Source organism: Acanthochromis polyacanthus, chromosome 5, assembly GCF_021347895.1.
Source record: "Acanthochromis polyacanthus isolate Apoly-LR-REF ecotype Palm Island chromosome 5, KAUST_Apoly_ChrSc, whole genome shotgun sequence".
NCBI lineage: Eukaryota > Metazoa > Chordata > Actinopteri > Pomacentridae > Acanthochromis > Acanthochromis polyacanthus.
The window spans coordinates 5990827-6007805 of NC_067117.1; the positions used below are offsets into that span (position 1 = coordinate 5990827).

At 39.0% G+C, this 16979-nt stretch overlaps 1 protein-coding gene across 1 annotated transcript in view; it reads right to left on the reverse strand.

The window, feature by feature from the left end:
* Positions 1 to 16979, reverse strand: part of dcc (DCC netrin 1 receptor) — a 331558-nt gene that overhangs the window by 135124 nt on the left and 179455 nt on the right. The window contains 4 exon segments of the mRNA XM_051948843.1: positions 1785 to 1923; positions 2015 to 2163; positions 2831 to 2985; positions 9447 to 9606. Coding sequence (XP_051804803.1) covers positions 1785 to 1923; positions 2015 to 2163; positions 2831 to 2985; positions 9447 to 9606 — 603 coding nt within the window.

The following is a 16979-nucleotide window of genomic DNA, read 5'->3' on the forward strand; positions in this document are numbered from 1 at the left end:
AACCTGGAGCATTTTGAATACATTACCACATAGTATTTGGCATGTATACTGATTTTTATCACTAATTACTTCATCTACTCCTTCTCTGTGTCTTTATTCCATTCCAACCCAGAGATCTGTGCAGGATAAAGCGTGTCAGGACTGTATTAAAGCTAAAAGGAATCAGCTCCGTCCTCCTGCTGCTTAATTAAGGAGGCCCACATCCCCTAATGAAGGCCTGACGGTGGGGGGTTTCTATGACAGCAGCTAAAGAGCAGGTTACAGCTGTTCAGCTCTTCTGGTTATAAATCTCCTCCATTACCCAACGCCCCTCTGCATGTTGGTTTTTATGGGGGTTCTTCCATCTCAAACCTTCAGGGTCCTTCTGCTCGACCACTTTAGATTCTGTAGAAACCTTTTTATCAGAAAATATGTCTGTTTGAAATGGTATCTGTGAAAGTTTACATTAAAAATTGAGTACATTCTGAGATCCCGTCGACTCACTTTCATCAGATTTTTTTCTCTCATTGAAATCTGAGTCTGTTTGAACAACAATATCTGAGGAACTGTTAAAGACAAAACCTGAAATTATCACTGCTATGTCTCATCATGTCATTGGTTGAGAATCTGTAATATCAGACATAGAGATCAAAAACGGCGAAATAATGATCGACTTAAATCCCAACTTTGAGCTTTTGGTACAACCTGTCAATCCTGCTCAATCCATTACGAAAAGTCAACACAAATAATGTTTCTTTTCATTTTTGTGACCAATTATTTCATATTAAAAGTCTTCTATATGTTTAGTTTTGTATTATTGTGATCTGCACCTCCATGTGTTTCAGAAAACATCACTAGTTAACTTCTGGATAATCATTTTTTTGTTAATGTGAGCTCAAAGATGGAACTTTTCATGAAGACTTCAGTTTTTTCCTTAATTTCTCAACTCACCCATAACCACAGATTATTTGATCTACTTGTCCGATATTACAGATTCTGAATCAAAGACATGATGAGAAATAACAGAAAAAATGTCAGGTTTTTATCTTTAATAGTTCCTCAGATATTGTTGTTTGAACATCCTGACATTTTAACAGGCGGTTAAAATTAAGATCTCCTAAATTATTTGATACATCAAGCTAAAAATTTCTCAAATATCATATCAATAACAGCCATGAAATTGGGTGAGAACACAAACAAACTAGCGTCGAGCGGATCCAAACCATTGAATTTGAAACAATTTCCCCTTGAAATGGAAAAAAGTAGCAAATATCATGGGTATGGGAATTACATTATTGAACTGATAATTTTGATATGGTTTCCTGGGTCTTTTGAGGGTAAAAATACTAAAATTCAGGCAAAAATATTTTACGCAGAACTTAGTTTTGGGTTCCAAATAACAAATAAATGGTCTCTGAATAAAATCTGATCTTGTGGAGCAGAAATGCTGACATTAACCGACCCGGTTTGTACTTTATCTTCAGCTTTGTCTTGGATGTTCTGAATCTATACACAATTCTACAACTTCCTTGAAATGATGTGGTTCTATAGCTGCAAGCCTGTTGGTTAGTCTTTGGAATCAATGTATGGCAGAAAAACAGTTCCAACATATCTCAAAGAAGAACCTCTGCATTTTAAAGTCCTGCCTGTGATCATGGATAATATTTAAGATCCTTCAAAACCAACAGGCATTCAGTTTTGGACAGAAATACAATGAGGTTTGAGTTTCCCCATCAGTAAAACCTGATGAGCACTGATACATCTACAGTAAGTTTATTAGAGTAAATAATTAGATTCCAGCTCACCGTCAGATTGGGTCGTGATGCTGAGGGGTTCTGAGGCGGTTCCTGGTCCGTAGCGGTTGATGGCTAAAACTCGAACCGTGTACTCGGTGAACTTGTTGAGTCCTTCCATCTTGTAGTTGAGTCCGTTGACCTCCACGCTCTGAACATAGACAAGAACCATTAGACTTTATATTTTAAAAAAGCTGTTTCTAAACTTGTGATGTTTTTTTATCTACTGGATCGGTACTGACCTGCTCCTTGCCGGACGGACTCTCGGTCCACAGCAGGCGGTATCCCAGCACCGGGCCATTGGGAAGACTGGGAGGCTCCCAGTTCACCTGGACGGAGGTCGGAGACAAAGATCCAGCTCGAAGAGACTCCACTCGGCTGGGAACCTGGACTGTAGTACACAACGAGACAAAATACTGCTCACAAATACTGCTAATACTGTTTACCAAACACACATTTTTCAGTGCAGGAGTCTTCTCTTGTTTCTTTAAAAGTGAGAAAGACTGTTTAAAATATGTGACATATGCTAAACGTGCTAACTGCAATACGAGAGCTATGCAAGTCTTTATTTCTATATCTTCTACATGGGCTATTAAATATTTACTTTTGCCAAAGATTTGCAACTTTAGTCAATTAGCATTTAGCTTGACACCATGTTTGTGACCAATACGTGTATATTTAAGATGCTTTTTGACCCCTCAATCACAAAAACACGTCCAGCTTTATTGCCTATTTTACTTAAAATAGGACCATAATCTATTAAATTAACATTATTTTGTGTTGAAGGAGACGCTAAAGAAGCAATTAAAGCCAAAAACTTTTTTAAGATTGTGTTTACTGGGGTAATAAATCAAGTGAGAAAATGGGTCATTATGTAATAGACTTCGATACAATCTAACCAGAGGAGCCACCCCCTGCTGGCTGTTCGAAAGAATGCAGGTTTTAAGCACATCTGCATTGATTTCACTTTAATTTTCAGACCTGGAGGCCACATTTATCTTCATCTTAAATCTATTTTATGATAATAAAACATTTTTTATATGTGTTGTGTGTCTTACGGTCGGGTTTGGTGGTGATCTTGAGGGGGGCGGAGCTTTCTCCGGGTCCGATGTCGTTGTAGGCGATAACCCTGAAGCTGTAGCTCTCTTCAGGTTTCAGATTGGAAACCGTTAATTCCAGTGATTCCGGCTCTGAGACATTCACTGACCGCTCCCTGAGGTGGAAAAAACACAACATTAAGCAAAAAAATACCACCATATATCCAAATACAAACAACTTTTAATTAATCATAGCATGTAATTTTTCATTTCAATGCGTTGAACGAGAAACTCATTGAGCACAGTCCCTATTGTCTATTAATTGAGGGTTTTCTAGCAAAAAAGCTTTAGATTTAGAGGTGATCCACTGTATTTAAAAGAGAAACCCATCTTTACTTTGTAACAGCACAGATAATCGCAGCTGTAATCAGCCACAATCTGTGTAATCCCTCAGTGTCTGCAGCTAATCCTCAGATTACTGCACCTCTGCAGCATGCTGACTAATCACCAGATCACAGACGAGACAAACCCAGCTGCGACGATTAGCATGTCGCCACCACAGCATCGAATATACATGATGACAAAGAACATATCTCTCCGAAACAGTTTTTATACCTGGTTTTGAAGGTATTCCTGCAGACAAAACAACAAAAGGAAGCTTTAAACTGGATGTAATTTGGTTCTGCTTTGGAAGGAATTGATAAAAACAATGATTTTCACAACATTTTCTTGTTGTGAAAATTGCAAGTTAATTCAAACAGAAAGAAGGATGAGGACTGTGCAAGAAAATCTGCTGTAAATATGAAGCTGCTGCCAGGGGGGTTGACGAATGAATCATAATTAGTGCTCATCAGCGGGTTCAGTGTGCACGTCTGCTCAGGTTTAAAGAGCCTCAAACGCAGCATTTCCCTGAGTTTCCTCCTTAATTCAAACTGCACAGATCAGCCGCAGCACTGAAGAATGTTCTGCTGGGAAACTTCACCACAGCAAATTTCATGGTGACCTGACGGAGCAGCAAATAAGCAGCAAAGGTTGAAGAAAACACAAAAGGTGATTGGACTTCTCGGGGTTTGTGGATCTATACTTTCCTCTGGGCTGCTGAGGAAAAGGCAGCGATGTCGAGCTTAGCAGCATTCTGGATGCTGTTTCCCAGCGTGAACCCTGTTTGTCCTTCAGAAGGCCAACGTCGGAGGTCACCGAGGCGGCTTGAAAAGGAAGAAAACCGCCGTCGGACAGAGATGCTTCTTTCTCCGGTTACAGCTTCACTCATGACCTGGTTTTTCCTTCCTGTTGTTGGTCAGACTGTCTCATCTTGTTCTGCTTTTATGACTCTTTCTGTAACTTCCTGACTTTCATTTTCACCCTAATGTCATCAACTACAGTCTTGCAATACAGCGGCACAAATTCAATTAAGTTTGTTGGTGCATGGTTAATTTTTCTTCGAGTATTTTGCCTAATCCTATAAATTCACATTGTTCTGGGCTCAGATACTGTTCCAACCCAGTCTACAAAAAATAATTAAGTTTCTATACATCTAAATTACATTCTCAGTTATGTTTTGAGTAATGTGTATTTTGCCTTGGATTATGTTTGTTGGTCTTTTATATGCAGCTCTGTGTAGTTTGGTGTCTAAACCCAACCAGAAGCTGAATAAAATTTGAAAATAAACCACAAAAACACAGAATTTAATTCTAATACCACCAGTCCGACCTCTGAGCATGGACTTCACCATTGTTTCAATGTGTTTTTCCTGTGTCTTTAAGGATATTTTTGATCCCCTGACTTTTTCTTTAGTGTTGCCATGAGGCTGACACTTGTCCCTTCGACTTTGATGTCCTTAAACAGCTATTAGATGGACTGACATGGATGCAAATTCACCCTTCTCTTCCTGTACCATCATCTACTCAAAATGCATCCAGCACTTTCATGTACATCTAAATATCTCCAAAGCTAGTTTCCATCTATGTCCCTTTGTGGTACAGTTCCAGATACCGCAAACATAATGTCTGCGAGAATAAATGCATCACAAGTAGAAGTGTGTTAGCATCATTTACCTGAAAACACCACAGGACCTTCATTAACAACTGCTTAAGAAAGATCCCCAAGACACAGTAGCCAGGTAAGATCAGTAACAATGATCTATGGTTGAAAACACAACAATTACCAATAGAGGAAGAAACTGCAAGATGTATTGGGTATATTTTATGAAAACCAGTGAAAAACACCACCAGACAAACCCAAAGAACAACTAGAAAAGAGATCTACTGACGGACATCAAGACGTTTAGGTATACATGGAACCAACAAGCAGGAAATCCCAAGACCTGGTTCTCTGGTCTTCCCTTGTTCAGATACCTCAGCACTGCTTCACAGAGACGTTAGCATGACTTTAGATCTTTAAATCAAACTGAGAATCTAAACTTTGTCTTAATTTTAACACAACATGCACATCTGCAGTTATGATACCATTAAGGACTGGCAAAGACCTTGAGAGGTACAATCATAGCAACACTACATTAAGTTAAGATTAGGGGAATCTTAAGGCTTAAAGTTCATAAAAAGCTGAAGTCTGAAAGTCTGCAGTGTTATTTTTAATCTATATATGGTTAAAAACAATTACTAGTCAAAGAAGAAACTGGATGAAGATGGCCCTGGACTGCATATGAAGAGTTCATTTGCAAAAACAGATAACTCCGTTTTGAAAAATTTTCAGATTTTTTTTTTAAAAATTGTTTCCTTGAGATAATATCAAACAAACTGAAGTTGAGTGGATTTTACTCAGTAGAAAATACATGACAAAATAGAGAAGAAAATAAATTATTAGTGTTATTATTATTATTATCTCAAGTCAACAATAAAAAAATGAGTTTTCTGAAAATGGAGTTACCTGTTTTTGCAAATGAACTCTTCATATACTTTATGAAAACCAGTGACAAACACCACCTAACAAACCCAAAGAACACTTAGCAAAGACATCTACAAACGGACATCAAGACGTTTAGCTATATGTGGAACCAACAGGAAGGAAGTCCCAAGACCTGGTTCTCTGGAATTTCCTCATCCCGGTAGCTTGGTAGAGCCTCACAGAGATGCTAGCATGACTGTTGATATTTAAATCCAGTCCAAAATCCAAACTTAGTCTTCATTTTAAAATGATATGCACTTACGTAGTTATGATCCTATTAAGGATTGGCAAAGACCTCGAGTGGTACAGTCATAGCAACACTACATCTGGTTAAAAGTAGGGAAAACTTGAGGGTTACAGTTCATAAAACGTGGATATTTGAAGGTCTGCAGGGTCATTTATAATCTACAAACCTCAAATCCTTAAAGATAGATGCTGTACAACATCATCAGTTGCTTCAGTTTTTAGGTAAGTCAATTAAAGCTACTTCCTGCCATTGACTGTTGGGTTGCATGTTCACATGTGCATCGAGTTCTAAGAACATAGTATGTCTCATTTTACTGCTAATTGGGTCCAAAGCACTGATATCTGAGTGAAAATAAAGAGAACCCGAACAGATTCTGGAAATGAATCCACCAAAAGTTTCCTGACAGTGAAAACTCATCTTTTCATCCATCTAATTCCTTCTGCTTTCTTTCTTTGACCATTTGTCTCTCTTGATCTCTTGATATGTCTCAATATTTCTGTCATATTTCTTAGAAGTCATTACAAGTGTTCAAAAAAAACTCTTTTCTGGCCATCTCCCTGATTTCTTTCCTCTTGTAATCTTTCATTGTTTTCTCTCTCAGTCTCCCTCCTTTCTCATTTTCTGCGAGTTATTAGCGCTGACAAAACCCATCTCGGTTATTTTTCTCGGAGTCATTAGAACTGACAACACCGCTGCCTCGGTTCCTTCTGTAAGTCATTAGGACTGACAGAATCTCTCCATCGCATCGCCTCGTCACACAACTTCAGTGGCTCTTTTTTCGTCCGGAGCCCGAGAAGCCGGTTCGTCCCCGAGGTAAAAAAGCTTAAAAGGCTGGTTGTGAAAGCCTTCAGCCGGAGCGCCGACTGTCAGAGGTTACCATTTAACATCGGCAGGGGAGCCGCCGATGTGTCACCCACAGCTTTTTTTTCTTCCGCAGAGCTGTGATCTGAGGGAAGAAGTGTTGTCTTTGACATGCTGTTAGTTTACAGGTTTTCATTCCTCCAACAAGTCGAGAGTTTCCACTTCTATTTGAGCATTAAAGCAAAAGCAGATTAAAGTAAAAAAAACAAAAAAAACACCTTCATAACGACAACGCGGTTTCATCAACCTTTACCAGACATGTAAGCAGCATGCAGATCAATGCAGCACTAAAATATCTCAACAGCTTCTTATCTAATTGTCAAGAAATTATATCTAGACAATCATGGTTCCCAGAGGATGAATCAGAACAGGCCTTAGGTATCCACTGACTTTTAATCTGATGCCATAAGGCTTAGATTTGTGATTTGGTGTGAACTAGTTGCTACATTGCCATGAAATCTTACTGTAAAAAAGTTGGTGTATCTATAAATTTGAAGTATCTGTACTGTATACTTGAGTAATTCCATATCATTACAGTGATACTATTACTACAACTACTCAACAACATGCTAGATAGAAATATTAGATGATGTTTTCGACTTTTCCGCATCTCGAACTCAGCCGATGCCGCTTTTGAAGTGGTACTTACTGTTATATATCCTTTATTGCGACATGTACAACAACTTCTCATTGAATTGCTATAAAATATCAAGTTCGTGGTTCCCAGAGGATGAATCTGAACAGCTGTAGTGATACACTGAGTCTTCATCTGGTGCCATGAAGCTCATATTTGTGATTTTGGGCACAGGAGTAGCCAGATTGCCATGAAATCTGCTGTTTCACTCAAAACTTTGAGTATTTACTTGAGTATTGCCATTTTATGACCATAATATTTTGATACTAGATCAACTCGACAACATTTTAGAGAGAAATATTAGATATTTTACTCCACTATTTATCAGCTGATGCCCCTTTGGAAGTGGAAGTTAATGTTATGTATCCTTTATTCCAGCATGTCCAACAACTTCTCATTGGATTGCTATTAAATTTCCAAGTTTATTATTCCCAGAGGATGAATCTGAACAGTTTTAGTGATACCCTGAATCTTCATCTGGCACCATAAGGTTCCATCTTTGGGATTTTGGGTGAACGAGAAACCAGATTGCCAATAAACCCAACCACAGAAAGCTTTAGTGGAACATAGTGAAGTATATTTCTGAAACATTTTGAGTATTTACTTGAGTATTTTACATTTCAAGACAATAACACTGCTCCACAACAACATTTTAGAGGGAAATACTCCACTACTCCACACCATACCTCAGCTGATGCCCCTTTGGAAGTCAAAGTTAATGTTGCATGTCGTATGTTCCAACATCCTCTGTGATGTACTTTAAAAATCATTACCGTGAGTCCCTTCCAAAGTAAACACCGCAAACTGATGGACTGTAAAAACACACGTGTGGCAGCAGCGGTTTATGATCCATCATGTAACCTAGAAATCAAAACCGCTCGAGCCGATGCCTTTACAATCCAAGAACAAATCAGTACTATGACTTTTTCAGAACCTCAGAGCACTGCTCCCCAACTGCCCTGAAACTATAGATGCATGTCTACTGCAGGAATCTTCCACAAATAATAAATACTAACTCTGTTCTTCTAACTGCATTTCCACCAAAGGAACCAGGCTGTAAATAAAGTCCAGAAAGTCCCAACTGAGGAGGGAGCACTTTCTATGAGTATACCAACTTTTCAGCACCACTTTACAACTGCTATTTTCAAAGAACAGTAACTACCAACTTGTTTATTTAATCTTTGTACACTGAGCTTTGGTACAACATCATGGCGCTGTTGATGAAATCTTTTAATACAAGTCTTTGCTTTTTGACATGTCAGTCAACTAATTTTGCTGGAAATCCCATATTTATTTCATGACCGTAATACTTTGATACTAGATCAACTCAACATTTTAGAGAGAAATATTTGATATTTTAATCCATTACTCATCAGCTGTTGCCCCTTTGGAAGTGGAAGTTAAGGTTGTGTATCCTTTATTCCAACATGTACAAAAACCTCTCATTTAATTGCTATGAAAACTTCATGTTCATGGTTCCCATAGGATGTATCTGAATAGCCTTAGTGATCCACTGACTCTTCACCCATCACCTTGAAGCTCATATTTAAGATTTAATGTGAACCAGTAGCCAGATTGCCAATAAATCCTGCCATAGAAAACACTAGTGGAATGTACTTGGACTTTTTTGCACTAAAACAAATGGAAACATTTGGAGTTGTGGTTCTTAATAGGTTATTACTCTATGACTTTATTGATTTGACCTATTTGAGATCAAATTGAGCTAGATGAAAATGAGTTTGACACCCCTGCACTACGGCAAAAAAAAAAAAAAAATGCAGCTTAGCATCCAACAGGAAGTGAAAAAGCAGTTGCAAAGAGCATTTTATAAAATATGTTACGGTATATATTTTATGGTTTGTGAGCAGATGAGTAAGTATACTGAATTAGAACTTAGATGCCAAAAAACAACAACCAAAACGACCTTAAAGATGGATTTATAAGCAACGTCAGACCAATCAAAAAACAGGAAAAAAAGAGTGTTGTCTTACCTCTCCACCCCGTCCTGGGAGTAGTAAACGCCGTAAGTCTGTACGGCTCCTCCGGCCTCCTGCGGGGGGCGCCAGCTGAGTCGGACGAATCGGCTGGACACTAGGACAGGGACCAGGTCGCGGGGGGCAGAGGGGAGGGCAACGCCTGGGCTGGGGGACACTGGTGGGGGATCAGAGGAGGAGGAGTAAGTCAAAGGGGTGCCAGAAGGAGTGTGGGTGGGGCTAAACTGACTGGGCGTGGGCTCTATTACAGGGGGAGGAGGGGGGGGGGAGAAGCAGGGACGACAGGAGTGGGGTAGGAGGAGGTGGTGGTGGAGGGGAGGTGCAGGCGGCGAAGCAAAGAAAAAGAGCAAAAAGGACGGATGAGATGAGCAGATAAAGGAAGACGTGGAAGAGACAAGAAGGAAGAAAAAAGGAGGAAGAAGAGCGGTAAAGAAAGATCACAGGCAGGAAGAAAAAAGCGGCAAAAGAGCATCTGAAGAAGTTTAGTCATTTAGATATCAGTCGTGTTATAGGCTGCTGCCGCCCTCACATCACAACACAGATGCTGTTTTACTTCACACATTTTGAGGTAAACACGGTGAAAACAGACACAGAATTACATCAAGGCATTCTCAGTTTGATCTGTAGTCAGCTGTAGTAAACCAGCTGCAATCCAGCCCTTGATTGCAGGGAGGCAGGATTGCAGAACAACCAAGATTACCTCCGTTTGTTAAAAAGAAAGTATCTTACTGCTTCCTTTTCAGGCAGCTAATCATATACTAGATATGATCAGGACCAATGATCAGGACTTCAGTTACAAGAAATTCGCTGCAATCCAGTCCTTGATTGCAGGTAGGCAGTATTGCTGAGCTAATCAAAGTAGCTCTATTTTACTGCTATACTGTTGCTTCTTTACAGCCAACCAGTCATACTAAATATGATCAAGACCAATAGTCAGAACTTCAGTTAAATCTATAGCCAATTGTGAGAAATTTGCTGCAATCCGATGCTTGATTGCAGGAAAGCAGGATTGCAGAGTGACCGAGATTACATACAATCACATATTTTATGGTTTTGGACCAAAAATCAAGACTTCTGTTTTATCTGTTGTCAGATGTAAGGAATGAGCATCAATCCAGGCCGTGATTGCAGGGAGATCGGATTGCGGATCAACCCAGCTTACATTTGCTTGTAAGAAATATGTTTCTAATCAACAAATTTTTGCCATTTAGACAGTACTACTACACTGTTGTGTCTTTATATCCAACCAGTCACATATTAGATATGGTCAGGACCAATAATCAGGATTTCAGTTTAATCTGTAGCCAGTTGTGAGAAACTCCTGTAGCCCAGCCCGCGATTGCAGGGAGGCAGGATTGCAGAACAACCGAGATTTTGTTTGCTCATAACAAATATGCATTTTACTGCTTCACTGTCGCCCCTTTTCAGCCAACCAATCATACATTAGATATGGCTGGAAGAAATAATCATGACTTTGGTTTTATTTTTTAGCAGCAATCCAGGCCTTGATTGCAGGTTGGCAGGATTGCAGGACAACCCACATTACATTTGTTTGTATGTAATACGTTTCTAATCAATGTGTCTTTGACATTTATTTTACTGCTATACTGTTGGTTCTTTATAGCCAACCAGTCATATATTAAACCTGTTTTCAGTTGTGAGAAACTAACTACAGTCCAGTCTTTGATTGCAGGATAACTCAGATTTACATTACATTTTCACTGAAACAGATTTCCGGTCGGATTCTGTTTGTTTTTTAAAAAATACTTTACTAGCCAATATATCTTTGCCATTTATTTTACTTCACTGTTGCTCTTTTTGTGCCAGTATCTGGGTTGTAACGACATTTGATTGCACCCGACATTGTTAAACATTCTACAAACAAATCTGATTGCCTGAGCTTCCCAACAATCCCACATAGAAAAACTTTATAGAACCTTACAAGGGACCATGTTAGGGTAACTATGGATCCTTATAGAATTTGCCCATTTAAGAAACTTATTGATGTATGGACCACTTGTTTGGAGGGTTTGTTTGCAGACAGCTAAAGTTAGCGGAGTAAACCAAGAATGTCTGAACCATGTATTTTCCACAGCATTGTGTTCTCAGCATCGCTTAATTCAATAAGGAATTGGAGGAAAGACTTTTCAGCGTGAGCGAGAAAACCGGCAGTTAGAAGGTTGTTATCTTGGTCTCTAATGGAATAAAAAGGTCACACGGTTTATTCAGGAGGCAAAACGTGGCTAACAGGCTTCAGCAGGATCCTCCCTGTTGGACTCTCTGGCCTCTCTTCAAACCCAGCGAGTTCAAAATGGTTTGCTTTTAGTAAATTTGGAATTTATTTATCAGAGGAGCTGCTGTTTGTGGATCCTCTGAACCAAAACATGAACCTCTGTAATGAGTTGGTTTTCTTTCAGATTTAAACACTGCTTTGAACAAACCTTTTTATTGTGAGAATTTAATCAGAGCCAGGAGAGAGGATAGGATGCTAATGCTAATGCAGAATCTGGTTTTGCAAGTTGAGAATTTATTTTTCCTTTTGTAAGGGGTCATCTTAAGATACCAGGAGGAGTTTCTCTTTTTTAGATGTCACCAAACTAAGCATCGAATCAGTTTTATTATTAACTCGCTCCTGATCCATTTAAGATGTCCTCCACAAATATTTAGTCATTTATGTCGCCACTTTACCGACTCTAAAAATGTAAATCAATATCTCCTGGTCAATTTGTTACAAATGGAGTGTTCTGATCAGGACGAAAAACTTAAGAAAATGGAAAGACAAAAAGAAAACCTGCTGACTGGACCTGGTGTGCAGGTTTCTTTGCATTTTCCTAGAATAATTTCACATTTTTCTTGGTAATCATCTGTGTTCAGGACAGATTTAGCATTAATTTGACTTTTATTTTGGGAAATCTGTTCCTAACTTCCTGGGAATATAAATAATACAACTAACATTAGGGGTTTCGAACCGGAAGAAACCGTATTTGCATGTTCCAGAAGATTCATTTTAATAATCTGGTTAGATCTCCTGTCAAGTGCAAAAGTGCAGTTTAATGTCTTGTACTCTGACTTTCAGCTGTCAGTATGAGTTCTGCTCCATTTGTTCTTTTATTATATACCGCTGAGATGTAACTTTACAGGAAGCTGAAGCTCTTGTTGCAACCCACCGAGATCACAGTTTTATACACAGCAGCTTACAACCACCAAGGAACATTTTCACACCTGTTTATTGGTACAAGAAGTGCTGTAAGCTGCCGGGAAGTTTACAGTAATGTGGTGGACGGAAAAGCCCAACGGTCTCCTTGAGGCAGTTAAGAATAGAAATGCAGGCTGGTAGAGTTGGAAGATGGAAAAACATACTAACAGATGCAACCAAGTCACCAAAAAATTATGCTCCTGTATGATTCTCGAATCAGTTTTAAAGGGTTTTATTGATGATGAAAGACAAAGTCCTCATTAGGTTGGGTGGTTACGATGAGTTTTCTGTCCTTGTTTATTTTTGGTGTCACTTTCTGGTTTGGTTTAGATGCAAAAACTGATTCGGTTTAGGAAAATATCACGATTTCTTAGATACTTTTCCATGTTAGAAGTTAAAATACTCGTTTATTAATCCAACAATCAGGAAATTTGCAGTAACAACGAAATGGATCCTGCATACTTGTAGGGAACATTACTGGTGTAAACCATTAACCAAAAATATATACTATATATTACTATATAAGTACTTATTCTTCACTATATTCAGATGTTTAAAGTGAAGGTTTGATTCCAAAATTACTTGGCTGTTTCGGAAAAATGTTTTGGGTTAAATGCGACTCTTTCACTACATGTATGAAGCATTTTTAACAACAAACACATTTGATTTCATGCAAATTCGCTCTAAGAAACCAAACTCTGTCATAAAGTCAACCATTAAACCCTCAAACAGCCACTGGAAAACCCTAAAATATTCCAAAAATCTCCTCAATTCTCATGTCTGAGACTAGAAACAGTCCTCACAGAGACAGAAACACTCTAGTTATGTTTTAATAAAAGCTTCAACGCTGAAAGTACAGAAAGTCATCAGTTGTGATCTCTGTTTCCACGTGTGTGAAGAGTAACTATGGAAAACTGTCATTTAAAACCAAACCAACACCATCGACTGTCCTCCGCCACAAGCCGGGAAAAATCCAATTTCTGCTTGTGGTCAGAGGTCGAGTCTTTAAAACGCTTCTGTCCATCTGTTCGTGTCAATAAAGCTTCAGCGAATTCACACGATTTCACACTTTATGATGCGACGAAACGAGGCGATAGAGGTGAAAACAGGACAGCACAAAGGAGTAAATATGGGAAAGGAGAGGAGGAAGTGAAAGGAAGGAAATGGAGGAAGAGGAGAAACTGGGATTGGCATGAAGAAGACAGAAAATACAGAAAAAGAAAAATACAATGCAGTAGAAAGAGATGGATGAAGAAAAGAAAGAGATGAGAAAAGTTAATGAGAAAGAAAATAGTAAGAAGAGGAGGAGAAGGATGGAGAAAACAAAGATGGAAGAAGAAAATGGAAGGTCTAGATCAGTGGTCAGCAATTGGCGGCCTGCGGGCCAAAACTGGCCCGTCAGGAATATTTGGCCCGCCAGATGATTCTGAAAATTTGATTTATTTTTTCAATGTTTGAGATTATTAAAAATGAAGAATCGATCGCACCCATATACTGTGTTTCCGCCCACTGGCTCCAGGAGCTAGTGCTAGTTCAGAGCTTAGTTGGTTCATTCTAAAAACCAGTTTGGTTTCCACTGGCACGGAGCCAAGCCAGTCCGTCACCGTAACACGAAACTCTCGTGGTCGGCTGCTGCCGGGCATTTCCGCGTTTGCGCTACTGGTCAGACACGGTTGTACCAGCCAGATTTCACTGAGCAACAGTGTATGCAAAACATGTGTGTCTCAGGAGTCATTTTTAATACATCTGTGATCAGAATTGAGACGTGTGTCCCAAGCAGCGGCGATCAGCTATAGACGCTCCGGGATCGGAGTGCACCCCCCCCCCCCACCCCCCGCAGGTTGGCCCGCTGTTCGATTGTTTACACAAATTTTGGCCCGAAGCCACATCCAATTGCCGACCCCTGGTCTAGATGAAACAGAAATGGGGAAAAAGACAAACAGATGCAGGAAAACAAGGGTTAAAAAAAACAGGAAGTAAGAAGAGAGGAAGGTAAAAAGAAGATGAAGTAGAAAGAGATGGAAGTAAAAAGAACAGGAAGTACAACAAGATGGAGGTAAAAAGAAGATGAAGTAGAAAGAGATGGAAGTATAAAGAACAGGAAGTAGAAATAGACGGAGGTAAAAAGAACAGGAGGTAGAAAGAGATGGAAGTAAAAAGAACAGGAAGCAGAAATAGACGGAGGTAAAAAGAACAATAAGCAGAAAGAGACGGAGGTAAAAACAACAGGAAGCAGAAATAGACGGAGGTAAAAAGAACAATAAGCAGAAATAGACGGAGGTAAAAAGAACAGGAAGCAGAAATAGACGGAGGTAAAAAGAACAATAAGCAGAAATAGACAGAGGTAAAAAGAACAGGAAGCAGAAATAGACGGAGGTAAAAAGAACAGGAAGCAGAAATAGACGGAGGTAAAAAGAACAGGAGGTAGAAAGAGATGGAAGTAAAAAGAACAGGAAGTAGAAATAGACGGAGGTAAAAGAACAGGAGGTAGAAAGAGATGGAAGTAAAAAGAACAGGAAGTATCAAGAGATGGAGGTAAAAAGAATAGGAAGTAGAAATAGACGGAGGTAAAAAGAACAGGAGGTAGAAAGAGATGGAAGTAAAAAGAACAGGAAGTAGAAATAGACGAAGGTAAAAAGAACAGGAAGTAGAAAGGGTTGGACGTAAAAAGAACAGGAAGTATCAAGAGATGGAGGTAAAAAGAATAGGAAGTAGAAATAGACGGAGGTAAAAAGAACAGGAAATAGAAAGAGATGGACGTAAAAGAAGAGGAAGTAGAAAGAAATGGAAGTAAAATGCTGAATAAGGATGGAGGACGTAGAGACGGAGGAGTTAACACGCCTCCTCTGGGCTCTGAAATGAGGTTTCCGGGTGTGAGGTGCTGATTGGACGCTGCTCGGCGACCCGGAGAGCCGAGCAGTAAAGCGTGGCTCACTGCCGAAAAACACGGCCGCCTAAATAACAGAGTCAGACACCAGCGAAGAAGAAAACAATCTGGATGAGAGACGAAAATTACACCGCAGGGTAGTCTGCCCGGCGACAGATGATACCTGCACACACACACACACACACACACACACACACACACACACACACACACACACACACACACACACACACACACACACACGATAAAACACACACACACACACATCTGCATTTATATTGTTTCTGCTGCCTGGGTGATCTTTAGGAGAGTTGTTTTTTTTGTTTGTTTTCAGCTCTGCAGCCAACAAATCACATTTTTTTTCTCTCTTTCTCTGTTTTTTATTCATTTATTTATTTATTTGAATGCTCTGGAGAATTAGAAGTTCTACATAGGCAGGAAAAAGCTGCGCGCTCGGCTCCTATCAAAGCCGACAACGTCTCACCTGCTGCACCATTTCTTGTTTTCCGGCTTTGAAATGAATTTAAACACAGACATTAAAGGCTGTCTGTGGGAAATAAACGTCATCTGTCAGGTAAAGAGCAGCTTGGAGGCTGAATTCTGATCATTTCAAAGGGATTTATTTATGTTTTATGTCACAGCAGAAGATCACATGAAAAAGCAGATATCTGAGCATCTGTCCATCTGATTTCAGAACTTTAAGCCTCTCTCTTCTATTAAAGAGATCAAAACTGTATTATTCTATTCATGTCACACCATAAGTATGTTACTTCTGCTGTAAAATTGGAGTTTTTAACATGTAACTCTGTAAAAACATCTTTTAACCATAATATTTTACTGTTATTTCATTGTTTTTGTTAAAGTACAGATAAAATCTATTGAAATGACAGAAAAAAGCATTATTTTACATGTTAACTGTTACAAAAACTAACAAAACTGTAAGCAAAATGATGCAAATGCTGCAAAATACGCAATTTTTTACTGTTTTTAAGCCACGCTCATAATTCTACACAATTTTAAGCTTTAATGCAATTTAAACAGAAGTTATATAAAAATTCACTTCCTCTACATTTGTCCTGACTTGGAAATGTAGCTTTGGAGACAAAAATCTGTTTTATATCAGGCTTTGAACATGGTTATTTGTACTGTAAAGTTGGACATTTTAACATTGATGCCTATGGAGATGGTGGGTGCAGCCTCTAGTGGACATTTGAGAAATTGCAGGTTTTGGCACTCAAAGCAGCTACGGTCTGAATTATATGTGATTTTAGCCTTAATAAAACTTAACAGAGGAGTTATATATAAATTTACTTCCTGTATGGTCGTCATGAACAGAAAACGTAGCTATAGAGACCAAAACTGTTTCTGTATCCAGTTTTAAACGTGTATTTTTCTACTGCAAAGTTGAACATTTTAACATGGAGGTCTATGGAGATGGTTGGTGCAG